General features: G+C 48.6%; 1 protein-coding gene across 2 annotated transcripts in view; it reads right to left on the bottom strand.

Annotated features, from left to right (window-relative positions):
- Positions 1 to 20,400, bottom strand: part of MYO10 (myosin X) — a 192,320-nt gene that overhangs the window by 158,484 nt on the left and 13,436 nt on the right. The window contains exon 1 of one of the 2 annotated variants that reach the window (XM_037529095.2): positions 11,859 to 12,055. The exons of the other annotated variant lie outside the window; for it this stretch is intronic. Coding sequence (XP_037384992.1) covers positions 11,859 to 12,029 — 171 coding nt within the window. The 5' untranslated portion in view covers positions 12,030 to 12,055. Of the gene's footprint in view, positions 1 to 11,858; positions 12,056 to 20,400 lie in introns of those variants that run through there. 2 annotated transcript variants of the gene reach the window in all.

Here is a 20,400-nt window from a genome sequence, read left to right as displayed (position 1 = left end):
GCAAACCTAAAGCTGAAGTCGTGGTAAAATGCAGCCCTGTCTCATGTTGCTTAATTATTAGCCCCTCTCCCCGGAAGCGAACACAAATTCCCTGCCAATTGCCTGTGATTTGAGGTGCCTTTCTGGGCAACCAATTTTACCTGGCTCCTTCCCGTTACCATGGCCACATGAAGGAGCTAAGCAAAGTCTAAAATATTTACCTTCTGGCCCCTTGCACAAAAGGTTTGCAGCTCTCCAAGGAAAAGAAGATAAAATCAGTACCGTCGATTTCAGTCTACTGTTGCCCCTTAAAAAACTGTAATATTTCTGTTCTGATTTAAAAAATGATTTTCTTTCCTGATCGAAAAAGTTAAGTTTAAAAATAAGGTAGGGAAACACCCTAAAAAAAAGATAATGATGATGGGCTTTAAATACCATGCTGTGTGGCATGTTCTAATTACAGATGCACTGCAAGGAGCACATTCCTTCGCCCAGCACACGACACAGGGCCTGGGGCTGACTTTTCCCCAGAACTGCTCTCTTGGCCTGAGTTAAATACCAAGGCTTAGGATTCTCCAATGATCTACATGATAAAGTCACAATTTGTTCGTGAAATGCAATCAGATTTTTTTTTAAAAGGTGAAAAGGTCAAATACCTTTGTAAGGTACAAGACAAATGCTTGGTGATCTGCATCTGCCGGGATTCAGCAGCAATTCAGCAACCAGAAGGAAGTTCTCTTTCCTGCAGTGACTCAGTGGTGAAGCCCCCTGGTTAGGTGTCTCAGGCAACAGGCTCGGATTGCGGGGTCCTGCCCTCGATAATGAGGTCCAGACACTGGAAGTGGATACGATATCGCAATACCAAGGGAAAAAAAGCACTTTTTCTCCTGATGTATAGTCATTTTTCTTCTCTCCGGAAGTGGGACTCTTGTGCATTTAGGAGATGCTATCATAATTTTTATGACTCATCTCCCCCTCAAAGCACATGTGGCTTGTATAACATGCAAAGTTCAGGTCCCTCAGCCCGGGCACTGTGACCTCTGCAGAGGTAATGGGTTGCAGAGACTGGGGCTGAAGGGTGTTCTAGATTGCAGGAGAACTTCTGATCTCGAGTCACACAGAGGGTGAGCACCACAGGCAAATGAAACAAGTTTTCAAAACCAATCTGTGTCGGTGATCTAATTCATTGAAAGCAGACCCTGGTGTCTAAATTCTGGGACTTTCTATAAGCTCTTGACTTAGGATAAGCCTAGACCCAGCGAACCTGGGGCCGATCTCATTTCCGATGACATTAAACTGGTGCAGGCAGAAGGGTGGGGAGCGGCTTGTAGGGAGACTTTGCAATAGGCTTCGACACACCAGGCGAACTGATGGGGAAAGAGGTGATGGTGCCAGAGACACTCCATCACCCTCACTGCCCACTGGATAGTTTTAAATGCACTTCAGCATTAATTAGAACTGCCTTTTAATGTTTTCATGCACAGACAAAATCGGTCCACTGTGCTCTTAAACCTCGGGAACTGTTTCAACATCAAAGGCTGGGAAGCTCCGATGCAAAACTTATCAGAAAGCCTGGAAATGGTGCAAATGAGGATAGAGAGAGGGACACAATCATATGTACCAATGAGCATGGAAAATGCAGTGTCAATCCAAGCATGGGGACAAGGGTATACAGACCCAGGGATTTAGAAATGAGAGGGGAAGGTAGAAGCTAAGACTTCTCCCTGCAGGGACCGCCACCCCTCGGGAGGGACCCGGGGTCAGTGAAGCAGCAAGGCTGTTCACTCTCTCCAGGCCTCCCCTGCAGCAGGGGGTGCTCTCTCCTTCCTCGGGGCACCCAGTGATGCAGTGTGGATGCAGAGGGCCTGCAGGGCTGAGTGAGCTCTGATTTTATGACCCGAGGGTGGTGACCATTTCTGAACCACGTGCATCAGATCCCCAAAAGGATGCCTTCAGCACTGGCTCTGAATGGAACCCAGGTGGCTTCAGCCCAGATCTCAAATGATGCAGAACTGGATGAGGGGGCCAGGCCAAGATGCCACCAGCTTCCCAGGAGGGAAAAGTCAAAGGGAGGCTCAGGAGTGAAACAGCGAACTTACAGCCCATCATGGTGGAAATAGGGGAAGATCCCAAGTGGGCGCCATCTTGCATTTACAAACAACGATGGTGCTTGTTTACAACTGAGACAACCCCCAGAAATGCCTGTGGCAGCGGAGAGGATACCACGATGAAGTCCCAGGGAAACGCGTTGCTGACATTCTGCTTCAGAACTCAGACACAATCCCCTTGCCCGAGACTGTGCCAGAAGTGTTGGGTGACCCCGGAACGCCCTACAGAAGTCCTCCGTGGTCCCGCTGGGAAGCCACCCACAGTTGTAAGACTGTCTCTGCCCCACGCAGCTACGACCGAGCTGCAGCTTCCAGCAAAGTCATCACCACCATCGCCCTGGGGCTTGCCTGCAGAGCCAAGATCATCCCTAACGCCATTTCCATGAAAGACGCGCAGTAAATTGAAGACAAGTCACTCAAAAACACACCAAAAAACCCAGCATAACTGTAAACTGTGGCCCGTCTGGATTCCTTCGTCGAAAGCTCACATTTTGTCCTGTGCCTTTGACAGCTCCAGTCTCGGTGCGCCCAGGGGGACCGCATGCACATGGCACCCACACGCGTTCCTGCTGCCCTGCCCATAATGTCACACTCTGCCACGCTGTGAGCCACTGGGAAGGGTCAGGTCCCTGCAGGGTTGACATGGAAAGCACGTGCCTAACAGCAGGTGGAAAAGAAGGCAGAACAGGAAAAGTCATCACCACCAACGAGCTAATTTTTGCTCAATGTTTCCCAAGTAAAGATACAAAGGGTCACAGGCACCCCCACATCCCAGCAAAATCAGAGCCAAAGCAAACGACGCTAAGTGGCGACGTGCATGAATGACGAGCGCGTGACTCTCCGGAGCTATCATGCTCACGGCTGAGGGGGCCTGAGCTTCCAGTTGATTCAGTCCTGACGCACTTTTCCCCAACTCCCTCATGATTCCTTGAAACAGGTTTCACATAAACTACAGTCGAGAGAAATAATCTCAGGAACAATGTAACCCTGAAAACCGTGAGATCTCCAAGCTGCTGAGACACTCTCAAACTCTGCAGAATTGTGACAAAGGAAAAATTCCAATGTTTCCACCTATTAAACCATCCGCGCGCAGCCAACACATACATCTGTAAATGAAAACAGGAAAGTCGATTTAAAGGGTCAGCCAACATACGTAAAATTCATTTATTTATCTAGAAGTCACTTCACCCGTAAATCCATCCATCTGTCTGTCCATCCACCCACCCACCCACCCAGCCCCCTTCCACAAGCCCATCCTTCCAATAACTACCTTTTGAATCCCTTATTTGTACGCCAGACACTATCAAAGTCTCAACAGGATATAAAATTTTCCTTGCTCTAAAAAGCTTACAACACATCAGTGGCAAATTATGCCTATTCGTATACATTCCCCGTCTAGTCTCTTTCTCCCAAAGGGAATAATCACGTAACATAAGGAGTAGCAGAACAAGACAAGAGTAGATTAGGGATAGGAGAGGCACATTTCAGAAAATGAATAAAACTCTCATTGTAAGAACCCGTGGGCTAATGGGGAGCACTCTCTAAGGGACACACAACATCTGGCTGTAGGGCTGCTCTGCTCTTCCTTTTAGTGGAAACAGTAGGAGAAATATAATAGTAAGGACATAAAGGCCCATCGCAAATGTCTGCGCTCTGCGTGGAACATAACAACCAGATGTCCTTTGCCTCTTCTTCCTGGAGTTTACTGACCTTTCCTACTCTTGACAAGAGTAATTCTTCCCCCAGAAAACAAAAACCAGAAATAAACAAAAATGGATAAGATTCTTAAAGAAATCCTGGTTGGGTCTAACTAGCATCTGTTTTCAGAAAAAATACACAAAGTCACTCAGAACAGGAGTTTGTTGTGACTTTCTAAAAAATAAATAACCAAGAGCACAGCAGGAAGTAGATAAAATAACTATTTTTCATTTGTTGCATCCATGCTAATGAATTTTTTTGCAGAATTTTCATTGTTTTTCATAAAATCATACTTCCTGGATAAAAAGGAGCTTGACAGACTAGTCTCAGCAAAAAGAAAAAGACAGCAAGGGTGTGGAGACACTCAAACCCTCAGACACTGCTGGTGAGGGTGTGAGATGGTGTGGCTGCCATGGAACTGTCTGGCACATCCTCAAAAAGTTGCTGACAGAGTTACCATCTGACCCAAGAAGTCTACTCCCAGGTGCCCCCAGGGGAAATAAAAGCATAGCCCACACATTAGATGGAACACAATGTTCACAGCAATCCTAGTCACAATAGCCCAAAACTGGAACCCACCCTCGTGTCTATCAACTGGTGATTAGATTTGAAAAAACATGATCTGTCCCCACAATGGAATACTATTCAGTCATAAAAAAGGATAAAGAACCAATACACGCTGCGATGTGAGTAAGTCTTGAAAACCTCATGGTAAGAGGAAGCAGCCAGCAAAAAGGCCCACAGGGTATATGATTCCACTTACAGGAGATGCCCAGAAGATAAATCCAGAGACAGAAAGCAGACTGTTGGTTGCCTAGGGCTGGGTTAGGCAGTGACTGGGCACAGGGAGTGACTAATAGGGATGGCGGTTCTACTGGAGTGATGGAAAGTTCTGGAATTACACAGTGCTGATGGTTGCACAATGACTAGCATGTATTAGCATTAGTCTAGCCTAACATATGAATGAGTCAGTAGTGAATGTAAAAACCACTAAATTGTATACTGTGGGGCCTCCCTGGTAGCACAGCGGTTGAGTGCTGGGTTGCAAAGCTGCCAGCAGCCTCCGCAGTGCCGGTTCATTCCCCGGCCCCTGGGTGAGGGTCCCACATGGCGCGCAGACCTCTCCTGCCACCCGCTGCTCCCCTCAGCAGTGTACTTCGCCTGTTCTGCTCTGCCTGTTCTGCTCCCTGCTCTGGCTCTGGTGAATTCTCTCACCCTCCTGCGCTTCTGACTGTACCCAGTGCTTGTATAAATAAATAATAAATAAATCTTAAAAAAAAAATTGTATACTGTGAAGGGTGAATTTATGAGATGGGAATCATATGGGAAATAAAAGGAGCCCAAGCAAGAAATGAACAACTACACAGAAAACAGGCAGAGTCCCATCGGGACTGCACTCCCTTGCTGGAGCCAGTCATCTCAGAGGCCACGCTCACCCCTGCCCGCCCTCATACGTCAGCCAAGAAAGTCCTCTCTCTTGGTCTTTACACTGGATTTTGTTTCGTCTTTATCATTTACACAAGAAATACCGACTTATTTGTGTCACATGAGCATCTTGACTCTCGAGAAGACATGTACAAATCAAGTCACTCATCACGGGCCGTACGCCAGTGACCACACCAGCCCTTAGTCACTTTCCCTAACGCCGGACAGCAGCTCTGCGAGGGGCCGGCTGAGAGCTGTTACACCAGGATTTCTCCCCCTTGTGGGAGCTAGGAGGGGTTGTTTCACTTAAAAGCATCTAGAACAGGGTCAGACACACCAGATGAAGGGTAAGGATTGATGCAATCCCTCCCGCTGCCAGGCGCAGAACCCACCCAATCAGTGCCCAGTGGCATCGCAGGCACCGAGCTGCCTGCAGGTGCAGAGACACAGGTGGGTTGAGGCTGAGGCCACAGAGCCACATGGGAGGCTCCCCCTGGCGGGCTCAAAGCCAGCCCTCTTCAGCTCAGGACAGTTCGCCGTGGAGACCTTGTGCCAGGGGAGTCCTCACCTGGCTTTCCGGTGTCTAAGCCAGTCACGTGAGCCAGCTGACCACAGCGCTTCAAGGTCACAGGTTCCTGAAACGTGGCAGCTTCTACATTTGGGGTCTCCTTGCTGCCCCTCTGGAGTCACGCCGCACGATTTTCACCGTCTGCTGCTTCCGTTGGCCTGTCCTCTGAACGTCTTGCTGGACAACCCAAGATCCCACAGGCGAGTTCAAGCACAGGAACCCAGTTATCCTCCCAGCCACCAAGATGACAGCTTCGGGTGCTGTCCAATGACAAAGCCTTTCAGAATAACACAAACACAGCGCGACAGGCTGGCGAGGGGATCTGAGAGGCCTGGAAACACTTGCCGTGTGTTTCTGCTGCTGGACATAGACGGAGATTTTGCCTAGTGACTGCTCTCATGCGCCAAACCCCATTTCACTTTCCCCCGGGCCACCTCGGCTAGGGTTCCACAGAGACCTGGGGAGGGACAGATACTTTCTTTTAAAAGGTAGTGCAGCCTGCGGCGCAGGGGCAGCCCGGCGGCCCGTGACGTCTCCATCACTCTCAAATCAACACCCCCCCGCCCCAGTCTCCCACTCAGGACACCGCCCTGGTCTGGCTGGAAGCAAGGGCATGTGTGCTATAAGGCTTGCATGGTGACCCCTTAAGGCAGAGGGGCTCTCCTTACAGAAAAGGGGGGGCCAGAGTTGGGGGTGGGGTGAAGCACAGGTCGGTTCCAAGCCCTGCCGAGGAAGCAGGTCCTGCTCCCCGGCCCGGCTTCTGATCATGGCCCCGGTCTCAGCCTGCCTCCCTAGAGCCTCCTGGCCTGGCAAATCTCTGCAAAACAGAGCCCTTTCTACTCGCAGGCTCATGGAAGGGAAGCAACTACTGCGCAAGCTCGTGAGCAGATGCCATAAGCACCAGGCCAAGCAAGCGTCCAAGAAACCATCGCCAGACAGAAACAGTCTGGAAGGAAGATCTCACTCCTGGCTTCACAGAGCCTCACCCCCTGCACCTGTGGAGCTTCTCGGTCTCACCAGTGTGCAGGGACCTGCCCGGGATGTGAGCTGGGAGGGCTGGGCCATCCAAAGACCTGGCATGTTCCGCCCGCCCGGTGGGGAAGCGTTCCTCAAGGCACCACCACCTTTCTGCAAATTCATCGAGTCTGTGATTCTCCCACCAGGTCTGAGCCCCGGAAAGCTTGGGCAAGACTTAGAGCCCCGCACAAAGCAAACACCAGCTTAAATGCTGTGTTTAAACCATTCATCTCAACAGCTACCCCAAGAGGGGGAAACACTAGGTCCAGGCAAATCCAGGAAGGAGGACAGGAAGGGAGACGGGAGGGGGAAGGGAAAGTAAAAGGAGGGAGGGAGTTGACAAGATAAACAGTGTCCACAAAACAGAACGCACTGCCCCCAAGTAAATCCCGACAGACGCCAGCCTACGCCTCCAAAGTTATTTGCTCCGAGAATTCACACTCACTGCAATTCAAGTATTTGTTCTGAAATTATTTAGTGGCAAGCCATGTTCAAACATGTTGTGTAAGAATTAGATTCCTTGTTCCCTGCACCTGTCACAATGCTGGTTTGCTAAACATCACCTAAAAACTACCCTTTGAGAGAAGATGACCTTAGTATTTTTTTTAAGATTTATTTTATTGAATTATGCATATAAGAACTGGGGTGCAGGCCAGAGGTACAGGGGGTGAGAGGATCCAGCAGAGACAGAACAGGGAGCAGAACAGGCGGCTCTACTGAAATCCACTGCTGAGGGAGCAGCGGGGAGACAGGAGAGGTCTGCTGCTCCATGTGGGTCAGCTCCCTGGCTGGCTGGGGATCACACTCCGGCTGCAGTGGCTGCAGATTGCTGTCTTTAACCCCTGGACCACCAGGGAGCCCCGGCCTTAGCATTCTTTAGGGCCTCTGCCATGCCACCACAATAACCCAGTGAGACCTTGTCACCCTCCAGCTCCCAGAAACAAAGTGCCCGACTGGTGACTCCCAGCCTGAGCCCACAGGGGGTTTCAGCTGGCATCTTCCTTGCAGGCTTCATGGACACCCAAGTGCTGCTTTTGCCGACAGCAAACCAATCAGAAGTCCTCTGACTTCAATGCAACGTAGACTTCTTTGTTTTCCCGGCAAATGCCACACAGGTTTGTCAACAGACTCTGACAAACCAAAGAAACCCGTGGCCTCAGGACTGCGGGGCCAGGTCTCCCTGGAGACATCCTGTCCCAGATCAGACCGAATCCTTTAGAAGGGCAAGGCCGAAAGGCGTCAACCCTCTCATCACTTGACAGAAAAAGAGCAAAAGCTTTGTTTAAAATACAAAAGTATCATCAAAAAGTCGCAACTGAGAGTTCAGCGCCATCATGGCCCACCCACTGCAGCCGTCCAGGGCGTGGAGAGCATCACTAAAACTCAGCGGCGGCTCCTAATCTCAAGCACTCCTCGGACTCTTTCTGTTCTCAGACAGAGCTGACCCAGAAGCGGGAAGGCCACCTTGCTGTCATCAATCACAGACCAGGAGATAAGAATTCTTCTAGAAGGGCACCTGCAGGGCTGGGGAGCAGCCAGGAAGGGCCTCCTGGGGTAAGAGGAGCAGGAATGAGCTCAAAAGCGATCAAACTTTCAGGAACGGACGCCAACCACTTAACGGAATGCCTCACTCTAAATATTTATTTATTTTATGTAGATATATATTTTACATCAGTCCTCCTTTTTGTACACCTCTCAGGTGTCCCCATGAAATTCCCATCACCAACCCCCCCCGTTCACCATCACGTAGTCCCTTGAAGCAACCACATTTTAAAAAGTAAAAGCAAATCAGGTAAGATTAATTTTAATATCTATGAATTAACCCAAAATACTAGCATTGTAACATGTCATCCATGTAAAAACATAGTTTTTCATTCATTTTTTTTTTTTTACTCACCAGCCTTGCACACCAGCATCATAGAAGCTTTAGGGGTGCATTCACCATTAAGCATGCAAACAGACCCTTTCCTAAGACCTCGCCACCTTTAAAAATGGATGCATGAGATATTTTACACTCTTTTTCCTATACTCATCCCACAGCCTGCTGGGTATTTGCTGCCCACTCCACATCTCCAGCAGAACAGGCACAGGACAAGCAGAACCGGCCACGTGGCTAGTGGCTCAAGTACCCGACAGCACAGTTCTGGATTCTAGACCTTGGGACATAATTTTGTGAGCTAAGTTGGTGGTGTGTGTGCACAGACATGGATGCTGTGTCTTTTTTTTGGTTTGATTTTTCTCATTTTTTGTGAAGACCAGTACAAAATCCTCCTGTGACACTCAGCCAAGGTAGGTATGAATTACTCATCTCACCTGCCCCACTGGGTCCTCTCAGAATTCAACGTTGCCCTGTGGAGAGAAGCTGAACAAAGCTTTCTCCACCTCTTGAAACAATGAGAGAATGTAACAAATCAGAATTGCCCTAAGAATGTAAATTCTACATGCCCGATTGTAGGAGATGATTAAAACAGTGCTGGAGAACTTGGTACATAAATTGCCCTGTGACATTTTTTGCCAAAGGGAGGAAGAAAAGTCTGTTGTGATTTCCAGGGCAGTCTCCTAAATTCTGGAACCTTGATTGCATGTGTCGGCGCATTATCTGAGTTACTGGTGGTTTAGTTAAATAAAATTAGACAATTCTTTCTACAGCGAGCAGGATAAAGTATGTGCTTTCACCCCAAAACTGCCCTCTGTGCCTCCCAACTGTGACCAGATGTTTAATGTGTTAACAAAGACAAAGAAGTTTTGCAGATATAATAAGAGTTGTCGAAGGTAAATGGATTTTTAATTGAGTTTTCCACGAGCTCGCTATAGGTTAGGAAGTGGAATGCACTCAAGCTATGGTAAAAGTCAGCCTGGGTTCCGGGGCACAGCATCCGAAGACTACCACAGAAAAACTTGTAAATTGCCCCAAATACTCAGCAGAGAAGCAGTAGCTAGAGTAGCTAGAGAAGCAAACTGGCTTTGTAAAACCTGGGGCAGTGGGGGAGGAGGAGAGAGGGGGGTCCAGCCAGGACAAGGACCCAGTCATCTGTTCTCACCCCATTCTGAGGTCCTAGTCCCCTCACCCTGGTGCCGACACCCACCCCTGTCCCTTTCCAGTCCATGTATCACCTTGAAGCCAGCTTGATTTTGCAAACCCAATTCCTGGCCTTGCTTAAAATCTTTTGCATTGAGATAAAATCACTCCTGCAGCCTGTGAACCACAAGCGTTCTGGTCCTGCCTGCCCTGTCCAACTTCTCCTCCAAAGTCTGCCCCCCAGCAGACCCCTGAAACTTTCCTCAGGTCTCGGCCAGGCTGAGCTTACTCACACCTGAGCTTCTGTCAGCTGTTCTGCCAACACCGATACAGCCTCTGCCCAGGCAGCAACAGTGGCCCTTCTAGGGGTCCCTCACCTGCCTCCCCCAAATCAGTCACCTGTGCTGGCTGGCAGAGAACGCAGTACATAAGTAGGTAACTGTGAGATGCCAGCTCTCCCTGTTAGACGGGACACCAGAACCAGCTCGCCTAGGAAGGAGGGACGGACAGAAGGACAGACTGCAACAGAAAGGCAAGGACGTGATGAACTCGAGCATTAGCCGCACCCATCTGCCCGTGTCACCAGGAGTTGTGTGTCTTTTCCCAGCTCTGCCCTATAAACCATGGCCTTGACCTTTTATGTCCCTCTGATGTCCTCAGCTTCCCCTAGAGCATTTAAAGGAGTGTGAAGGTTCATCTAACACATTCTCCGGGGTTCTCCTTTGTAAAAACAGAGAGTGAAAGAGATGACTGCACCCTAAAATGACCTCATCTCCTGGATCATCAAGTAACCGTCTGTCTTCTGGAATCCCTAGAGTGAGTGGGGGTTCTTTCTCTGACCTGCTTTCCAGAGCTTACCTTCGAGACTGCAGAGAGGACACCAGGGATGCCCCCTCTTGACCGCCGGTGCTGTGGGCCCCTGGCAGCTTCCAGAGCTAGACCATGTCATCATGAAGCCATATTTTCCACCTGGGCATGAGTTCATTTAAAACAACTGATTGGAGCAGCTGTTTGCTTTTGCAGACGAAGGTATGTGAAAAGATTTTCCAGAACTCTGACTTTGTGTTCTGCTTCTTTCACAAATCCCAAGGTAGGGTCACCTTTTTGCAAATTCATGTTACCCTGGAGAACCACCCTAAATGCGCTCATTCGTTTTATTTATTAGCTCTTGTGCACTGTGCCAGGGACAAGGAGGGCAGAGAACTACCAGGACATGAGCTTCGAGTCTTGCAGATCTGACTCCAACTCCCCCAGAGGCCACCTGACCTTGAGAACAGTCCTGAGAGGAACCTTGAAGAGTAGCCATAACAACAGACACATTAGCCCTTCACAAGCAGGGATGGCTTCATTCCAGCACCCACGGACAAGGAGCTGCAGATGCCCCACCTGGCAGAGTGACCTCGGGGCTGGGCTTAACGGACTTCCGAGGCCCCGGAGCTAACCGGTGGTGGAAAGTGTTTGTTCCTGCTCATTTTTTCAGTTACATCCAAAGGGCAGGTTGATTATAAAAAGGGAGAGAAGAGTAAAGGACATTTGCACAGACACAGGCAGGTAGAAAGAGCTGCCCCAGAAGGGACAGGTTTGTTCCAAGAGGCCTGCATGGTCCTGGGCGGGCAGGAGAGCGGCTGCTCCCACTCCTTTAGAACAGCTTATCAACATTAAATATATAAACCATAACATCATTTCACCCAGGCAAGTCCATCCCCACAATTCCAGGTAATTTTGCTATTTCACAGAACGCAAACGAACACTAACTGGCACAGCACTAAGGGGTTAAGAAGGAAATGAGCGTCAGTCAGTGCGGCCTGGGCCTGACACAGAGATGCACTTGACCGAAAGGAATGAAAGTCAGCCAAGAGTTTGATCTAATCAAAAGCGAAACGAGTAAATACGGAAAACCGCCTAACAAACGCAGAGCGCGCTACGTGAGGCCGGAAGGGCAGGGAAAAATGGGGGGGTAGAGGGGGACCTGACATGGGTGGAGGATCTGTGTGCACGGAGTCGGAGCACAGGCCGAGAAGGCCAAGTTTATTACCAGGCTCACCTCAGGTAAAAGCCACACAGGATGGTCCAGAGCCGGAGGGCACACAAGGCAGCAACTCACACTTGAGGGCACCTGGTCTAAGGGAGGAGCCCACTGCTCGAGGGACGCCCCCACACTGGGCTTCCCGACCCACCGAGCGGCTGAATCTTGTGGACTCAGTCTCACAGTCATCTGGTCTCTGCCAAGCTGGCTGCTGCCTTCCGAGGCTAACAGCCTCCCTGACTGACCTTGAGACCTCCTGTCCCGAGCTGTTCCAGCCTCTGAGCCTGTCCTTGGAGCCAGAGGCCCACAGTCCTGGGGAGGAGAGAGGCTGGCAGGCAGGGGAGGCGGACAACCTGGCTGTGACCCCCGCTGTCCCCCAAGCCAGCCAGTGGTTCTCCCACCACCGCAGCCTCCTCCCAAGCGTCCAGCCCCCATCCCTCGGCCCCAGCCTGCCTGGCAGTGGGTCCATTTAAAATCTACAGACTAGCAAGTGTCAGAAATCGAGAAAGTTCTGCTCAAGGGTCTGGAAAGCAAAAGATAATATGATCTAAGGCAGCTCTCGGAACCCAGCGCCACCAGCTGATCTTCCTGGGCTTGCTTTAAAGAATCAACTCCCAGGGCCTCCCCGGTGGCGCAGCGGTTGAGCGCTGGGTTGCGAGGCTGTCCGCAGCCTCTGCAGCGCCGGTTCGATCCCCGGCTGCTCCCAGGCCACCGGAGGAGGGTCCCACATGGTGTGCAGACCTCTCCTGCCGCCCGCTGCTCCCCTCAGCAGTGTACTTCGGTCCTTCTGCCTGCTCTGCTCCCCGCTCTGGCTCTGGTGAATTCTCTCACCCTCCCGCGCTTCTGACTGTACCTAGTGCATGTATAAATAAATAAATAAATCTAAAAAAAAAATAATAACAAAGAATCAACTCCCAGCTGTGAGTGGGAGCCCGGATTTCACAGGCTACCAAGTGGCCTAGTACAGTGTCCACACACAAATGACCCTCGGCACTGACCCGTCCTGGCAAGGATCTGAGTGAGAGCTGTGGGGAGAACACTCTCGGGTGAGAGCTGTGGGGAGAACAATCTGGCAATTGTTGAGCCCAATTTCCTGTTCCATATCTTCCATGGCAAATAAAAAAACAAAAGGGAGAAAACCACCCATAAATTAGCCTCGACAACTCCCCCCACAACTGCTTCCTTGTCAGGAGCAACAGCGGTTGCTTCTACTTGCTATTTGCACAAAAGTGATCGCGTCTCTCTCACACTCAGGACGTATCTGTTACAGGCTCAAAGGCACCTGCTGGTGGACAGAGCAGCTGCTGACCTGCAGCTGGCCACTCGCCACTTCCGGGGGCACCCATGAGGGGCACAAGGGGTAGGTCTAGAATGATCCTGCCCCAACCCCTCATCTCTACAGACAGGAATGAGGAGCCAGCCAGTTGCTCCTAGGACTAAAGGAATGTGAATGCTTCTATTCGGGAAGTTTCTAAAGCAAGTTTCTTATCAGCACCATTGACATTGCGATGGTTAATTCTTTGTTGCGGGGCCATCCCCTGCATTCTATAGGCAGACACTCAGTCACTGCTGAATGAATACTGAGTGACAGAGAGGGATGACGCAGACACGTATGATGGCAACCCACCCCCCAAAGCCCACAGCTCTGCCAAAAAAAGGGTAAATTTTTAAAATTGAAAAATGAATAATCCTCCCCCTTCCAAAAAACAAGACCATCCAGCTTCTATCCCTGGACTAGGCAGCAAAACAAAGAATAGGTGAAAGTCCTGAGTAAATGAAGGGTCTGAAAATGCAGAAATTTAACCTAAACACCATCCTCGCAAAACTGTTACACAATATGGTAAATATTTTGTGAAGGCAAGTTAAAATTAATCCAAAGGAAAAGATCAGAACTTCTTTTCCCTCCTTTGCTCCCAAATTAAGAAGCACCATTTCTTCACCATTTAGAGACAAGAAGGCCCAGTCAGGTTTTGTTAGGCCCACACAGTAAAGACCAAAATGTTCTGCATTACTTGCCAACATTTTGCAAATCGGAGCATTTCACAGAAATCTACACATCTGGCCTCTCTTTAAGAGCAAGCAGGCCTGACAATTCTAAGTCTTAATTCTCCCAGGTCTGTGAATTCCAGTTAGCCACAGTCTCCACCACTCCCTATCACCTGGCCATTGCACTCAGCTTCCTCACCCACTGTCCCCATGGGCCATCGTTTGTGACCCTTTTACGTGAAGTCTGGGTCTCAATAAAGGTTTTTAAAATGCACTATTCTGCACATAATGCCTTCATTCAGAGTGAATTTTCAAAGGAAAGTGTTTCAATTATTTAATGAAATTGTGAAGCAGTGCTCTTAATTAAACTTGGCTCAAATCAAAAGGAAAATGAAGGTTTTTAGGCCAGTCTCGGGCATAATATAATATATAGGATCATATCATAATTCTGACCAAAGGGTCAAATAAAGCCCTTTTTAAAAGGATGAATTTTAGCAATCCCAGTGAGTAAGAACTCTATTTATAGCTGCCTGGAGTTCAGGCTTCCCTTAAGATGGCTTTTACCCTGCCGCCCCACCTCCTCCCCCTCACAGCTCACACCACACCCCCCCAACACCCCACACACTTGAGCCATGTCACCTCCTAGATATTGAATTTCAGCCTCCAGCAAGTCAGACTTTTTCCATTAGTTTGGTTTGGGATGATTCCTGAGCTACAGGCACGCTTCCTGGCCTCCTGCCAACTGAATCAAGGAAATTCTGTTTATTCCAAAAGAAAAAAAAACCCTGAAGTGAGTCTATCTTGCCCTTGGTTTTAATAAAGCTCACCAAAAAGGAGGCTACCTTTCTCCCAGGACTTCCATTCTTTTGCGATGGTCTCCTAACACACATAACAAAAATCGTGGCTTTCTCCCCACTGATAAATCATTTTCATAAAGGTGCTAAAAACTCAAAAAGGTACAAGTCACTATCACCATTCTCTTAAAACTCCTGCCAAATAATTTTTAAAATCCAGGCCTTGGTAAGCATCAGCTTCTCTTTGACAAGCCAGAAAACAGGGCTGGGGTCTCTATGCGAACCTGGGAACATTTGCAGCCGGGATTTTCTGATTCTCCCTGCCTGGCCAAAAACTCCAGAGTGAATGAGGAAATCCAAGTGTCACCCCTGGCATTGAAGAGTGTCTTTCTTCACCGGTCTCTGAATGAATTCACCTTTTGAAAACTCTATCTGTAGCCTAGATATTCCAGCCACAGGGGGAGGATGAGCTCCGTCATCCAGGGCAGGAAACCCCTGGTCGGCTAGTCTGAGATGGAGAGGGGACCCCAAGCAGCACCCTCTGCCCTGGGCAGCAGCGAGGTCTGGTGTGGGCTTTGGGGAGCAGCAGATCGGGCGTCAGAACAAGAGCACAGGCCGAGACTGTCAGTACCTGCATCTATACTCAAGCTCAGCAGCGAGTCTGGCCAAAAAGCAGGGCTTGGAAAACAGCAGGCAAAGCCAAGCCCACCTGTCCTGACAGTGGGTGGAGGCAGCGAGGACATGGTTGCCCAAGTGGCGCAAGCCAGGGAGGGCCAGGAGCATCAGCAGAAGGAGTATGCTTGAATGTGGGGTACTCTCTGTACCTCAGTGTTGAAAACTTTTACATGATTTCAGTTATGGCAAGAAATGATGTGATGCACTCAGCTAGCCTGGGCGTGGGGACCTGGGAACATGAACTCGGTCAATAAGAAATGTCAGCAAGAGAAAAGTCCACGAGCCATTTCAATCTGAACCCCACAAAATGATTATGAACTTAAGGCTGTAGCATTCAGGGAGCAAAGCCTGGAGCTCAGCCCCAGAATCTTTCTGCTTCCCCCACCTACCGGAAGCAGCCGCCTTGGCTGTGATCCTGACCTCTGATGACCTGTGGTGACCTTCCAAGGACCTTGGTGAGCTTCTGCTGCAGACCCTACTGAGCCCACAGGCCCCACCCATTCATCAGAGACCCTACCAGCCATCCTTGGTGAGCTGCTGCCAGAGTGGTCAGCAAAAGAACCACCCCTCTGTCCCACATCTCCTCGCTAGGACCAAACCTGTCACGGAGGCCTACTTGGCCTGTGTCACCGTGAACTCTGTGACCTGGGAGCTCTGCCCAGCCCACTATTTTTATTTCGCTTATTTGCAAATATTGAATTTCTAGCTCGAGACTTCCAGTTACAGTTGAAGGAGCCCTAGACACAACACACCCTTTGCGTGGGCACACAAGCCATAAAAATAACCTTGAATCTAATCGCTGCCTCATGTGGTCTCATGTGGCACTGGGAGAAAGTCCAAGCAGTTGATAAATCCACCGTTGGTCTTCCAGACTAGCAGGGCACCTGGCTGCCAGGGGAGCCGTGATAAGCTCTTGAGATAAGAACCTGGAGAAGAAATGTGCATGCGAGCTCTGGGGCCTGACAAGAGATGTGCCAGCCCATCTACCAGCTAAGACTGGATGCGTTACTTCAGCTCTCCAAGCCATGGCTGGCATCACCCCGGGGGATAACAGTAACTCCTACCATGCAGAGGCTTCAACAAGACAACATATTTGTAGGGCTGAGCACAGCACAGGGCACCAAATAAAGTCTTCTGCACATCCAATTGTCAGGGTAGTTACTCATTTTAGAGGTTTAGTTTCTAGAGGACTGGGGGGACCTTTCAGGGCACAAGGGGTAAATGGTTGGGCTTCCCTGCTGCCCCCCAGCACATCCTCCATTGCAAACTGGTATCAGGAAGGTAGGGGTGGGTGGGACTCCAGCTGGTAACTAGATGCCACAGGAGACCCACCTTACCCCCCCAGGCCAGGTGCATTGACACTGCTGACCCGTGCAGAACCCCATCAGCCTGTCCTGAGCGAGCAGTCATCTCTGAGCAAAGAAATCACCCTCTCAAGGTGACTCTCCATCTGGATTAAGCAAGCTGGTGAATTTAAGTGCTTGGTGCATGTCCCTTGCCAACTGACATGCACGGTCCCCCTAAGTGTGAAGCCCAAGTTTGGGGGACTGAGCATCACTGCAGCTTCCTCACCAACCTTTGATCAAACTTCCATGACCAACTCTATCCAGAGGCAGTCATTGAATATCCAGGTCAGCCAATGCCCCACAAATTGTCCACACAGGAAATTAATTTTGGGTTCACAGAGAATGTCCTAAGGAATGAACCAACCCATTTAGAGCCCAACGGAATGTTTATTTAAGCAATTCACAATCAACAAAGTGGGCAGGACACTGAAGTTCAGCTAGAAAGATGTCTCATTTACAGCCTCTTTCACAATCAAAAAAATAACAGACGAAAGAAAATCAGATTCTCTTTTTCATCTAGAAGGAGGTGGCAGGTGAGGAGAAACACGGAAAGAGCTGACTCCTTTCACCCCACCCACTTTAAATATTATACATTTATATGGCATTTATACCTCAATAAATTCAGGGAAAACCAACCTCACTCCTAAAAACTCAGAATACTTACAGGGACTTTAAGGTGAACCCAACTTAATTTCCCTCCTGCCTGAAGACTTGGAGCGAATCATAAAAGTGTGAACTTACAGGTTTTCTTCCATTTATTTTCAGCAAGTAAGAGTTTTGCCTGCTGATTCAACTTCCTTTACCAGGCTTTCAGAGTGATTCATTCCTGTGGCTTGCAAAAAACAACCTGCTAAGTGAAAATGAAGCAAAAGGAAGAATCACACACTTACTCACCCCAGTTGAGAGAAGCAGAAAAGACAAGGTGTGGAGTTTGTGCGGGAAGGTTCACCTACCCGCCTCCAAGAGGCTGCCTCATGTGCTACCAGGGTCAGTAACCCAAGTGCTGGCTAATGAAAATCACCAATGGCATGAAAGGTCAGCGGTCAGAGAATAAATTCCTAACATTGCCCCTTCTTACTTTCTTCCATCTCAGAGACACACATCTACTGGCTTCTGGTATCTTGTGGCCAAACTTACCCTCCTGTCTGTTCCTTTGCTTTTTGGGCTACATAGGAGCTCAGAGTTCAAATGATCTAGAAAGAAGTAACTTTATATCCCATGATATGAAGATATATCTAATGCAGTGGCACAGACACTGATTTATAAAGATGCATATCTGAAACTTACATGCTGCTATAATGCCATGTTACTTCAATTAAAAGAGAGATGTGTGTTCATATATAGCACACACATTTTCACTAGCACTGCGGAAATCTGTTTTGGAATAAAAATAGCTCCAGATCTAGATATATTTCACAACCAAGCTATAATAAATATCATTCAGATCATAAAAATCAAATGAATCCATCACCCACACATGTGCATATATACTCTCTGAGAAACACTATAGGAAATGACTTCAGCAGTAATGGTTTTCCTGAGAAAACAGAGAAAATTAAAACAATGAAACGCAAAAGGGTAGAATCCTATAGAATCAAGTGAGACATCTCTAGATGGGCTTCTCAATCTTGCCATGGCTGGCATCCTGGACTAGATCTGTGTGGGATGGGGGAGCCCGTCCTGGCAATTTTAGGATGTGTAGCAGCATCCCTGGCTTCTGCCCACCAAATGCCAATAGTGGAAACAACCAAAAAAAAATGTCTCCAGACATTGTTTAATGTCCCCAGGGAGGCAAAACTGTCCCCAGTGGAGACCTAATTCATCTAAGATGTAATTCTAATCCCATTCCTAATTCCCTTAGCAACATCCAGGCCATATGCTTTATGACAAAGAATATAACCATGCTAACCCCTTTCTTTCTAAACTACAAAATCTACATTCATTAGGAATGAAAAACATCAACAGCCATCCTATCACCATTTTAGCTGACTTATAGTTTTGAAAAATTGATGTAAATTAAACCATTATTGGTCTTCTAAAAATCTCCCATCTGTAAAAGGAGAGTCAACTTCCAAAATGGTTTTTTTTTCAAGTTTTATCACTTGCTGGAACCTAAAACTGCTCTAAAGGATAGTCTTTATTTAAAAAAAAAAAATCCACTCCTAGGGGCCTCCCTGGTGGTGCAGGGGTTAAAGACACAGCGCTATCAAGCTATTGCCAGCCACTACAGCAGTTCAATCCTCAGCCAGGGAGCTGACCCACATGGCACAGCAGACCTCTCCTGCCTTGCCCGCTGCTCCCCTCAGCAGTGGATTTCAGTAGATCTGTTGTTCTGCTCCCCACTCTGTCTCTGGTGAATCTTCTTACCCCCTGCACCTCTGGTCTACACCCCAGTTCTTGTATGCATAAATAAATCTTTAAAAAAAAAACCCCACTCCTAAACTTGACAAAAGCAACACTTTCCTCATCTCTTTGAGGATGGCAAGAACAGCCCGAATGCCCCAGAAGGAGCAGCCCAAGTAGAGCGTGCCGCGTCCATCTCCCATGCAGACAGAAGCCATCGGCCCTAGCAGATGACAAGCGGGGTTCTCAGCAGCACAGATTCCAAAGCAAACACGCCTTTCCCAACATGACTTCATGGGAATCTGGAGTTTATCAGAAACAGACAAGAGCCAAGAAAGGATTTAGGAAATGCAGTGTGACCTTCGCCTTCACTAGGGATGTTCCCCGGAAATCTATAAAAATTTCATTACAACTCTTCTTTGAATCTTTCCCCCAAGCAGAACTCCCACTGGCTCTCACTCAGGATGGATGTACAGCTGCCACCATTGCAGAAACCACCAGAAGGATGTTTTTGCTTTGTTTGAGCCAAGGAAAGTTTCTTTCCCCTGCTCTAGCTGCTGGCAAAAAACAGATGACTCTTCTTGGGACTAGATCTCCTGACTTTGGTCTGCAAACACAGCTTCCTAAAAGACTTCACACATTTTCCCTTCACCTCTGTTCTATCTTCACCTGTACTACAGCAGCTGCCGCCTCCACCCCCAGTGAAGTAAAATGTCATAGAAAGAGCTGGTTAGGAGCCTCCCCAGTGGCGCAGCGGGTTGAGCACAGCGCTGTGGAGCTGTCCACAGCCTCTGTGGCACAGGTTTGATTCCTGACTGGCCAGGGAGATACCCACATAGCGCAGCAGACCTCTCCTGTCATGCCCGCTGCTCCCCTCAGCAGTGTTTTCGGTCTGTCTGCCTGTTCTGCTCCCCACTCTGTCTCTGGTGAATCCTCTCACCCTCCCACGCCTCTGGCCTGTACCCCAGTTCTTGTATAAATAACAAAAAAAAAAAATTAAAAAAAGAGCTGGTTAGCTCGGGGTCCAAATCCTGGTTTTCCTACTTCTCAGCTGCATGCACTTGTACAAATCCCCTAACTTCTCTATCACCGAGCCCATGCAGGTGATCACTAAATTTTCACAAGTTCGAAAACTAGATCAAAGCAAATGCAGATGGAGACTGACAGGATAGCACAGTGCCTGAGCACTGTGGAGCTCTACTTATTCAAACTGCCCCAAATCCTGTCTATATCTATCCTTCTTGGACAAACCATTGGCTTGAGTTAAAACACGGCAAGGATTGAACATTTCTATTCTTTTTTAAAGGTAATGTTTTCCTTGAAGAATGAACATCTTTCGACAAGCACCTTGCATAATGAACATGCTAAGTTTCCCCTTACCTGATGTTGTAGTGCAATATTGCTTCAAAAATAAAG

This window comes from Talpa occidentalis, unplaced genomic scaffold (genome assembly GCF_014898055.3).
Source record: "Talpa occidentalis isolate TD23 unplaced genomic scaffold, MPIMG_talOcc4v2.1 talOcc4.6, whole genome shotgun sequence".
NCBI lineage: Eukaryota > Metazoa > Chordata > Mammalia > Eulipotyphla > Talpidae > Talpa > Talpa occidentalis.
The sequence above is the reverse complement of the archived record's forward strand: the minus strand, read 5'-3'. Positions and strand labels throughout refer to the sequence as shown.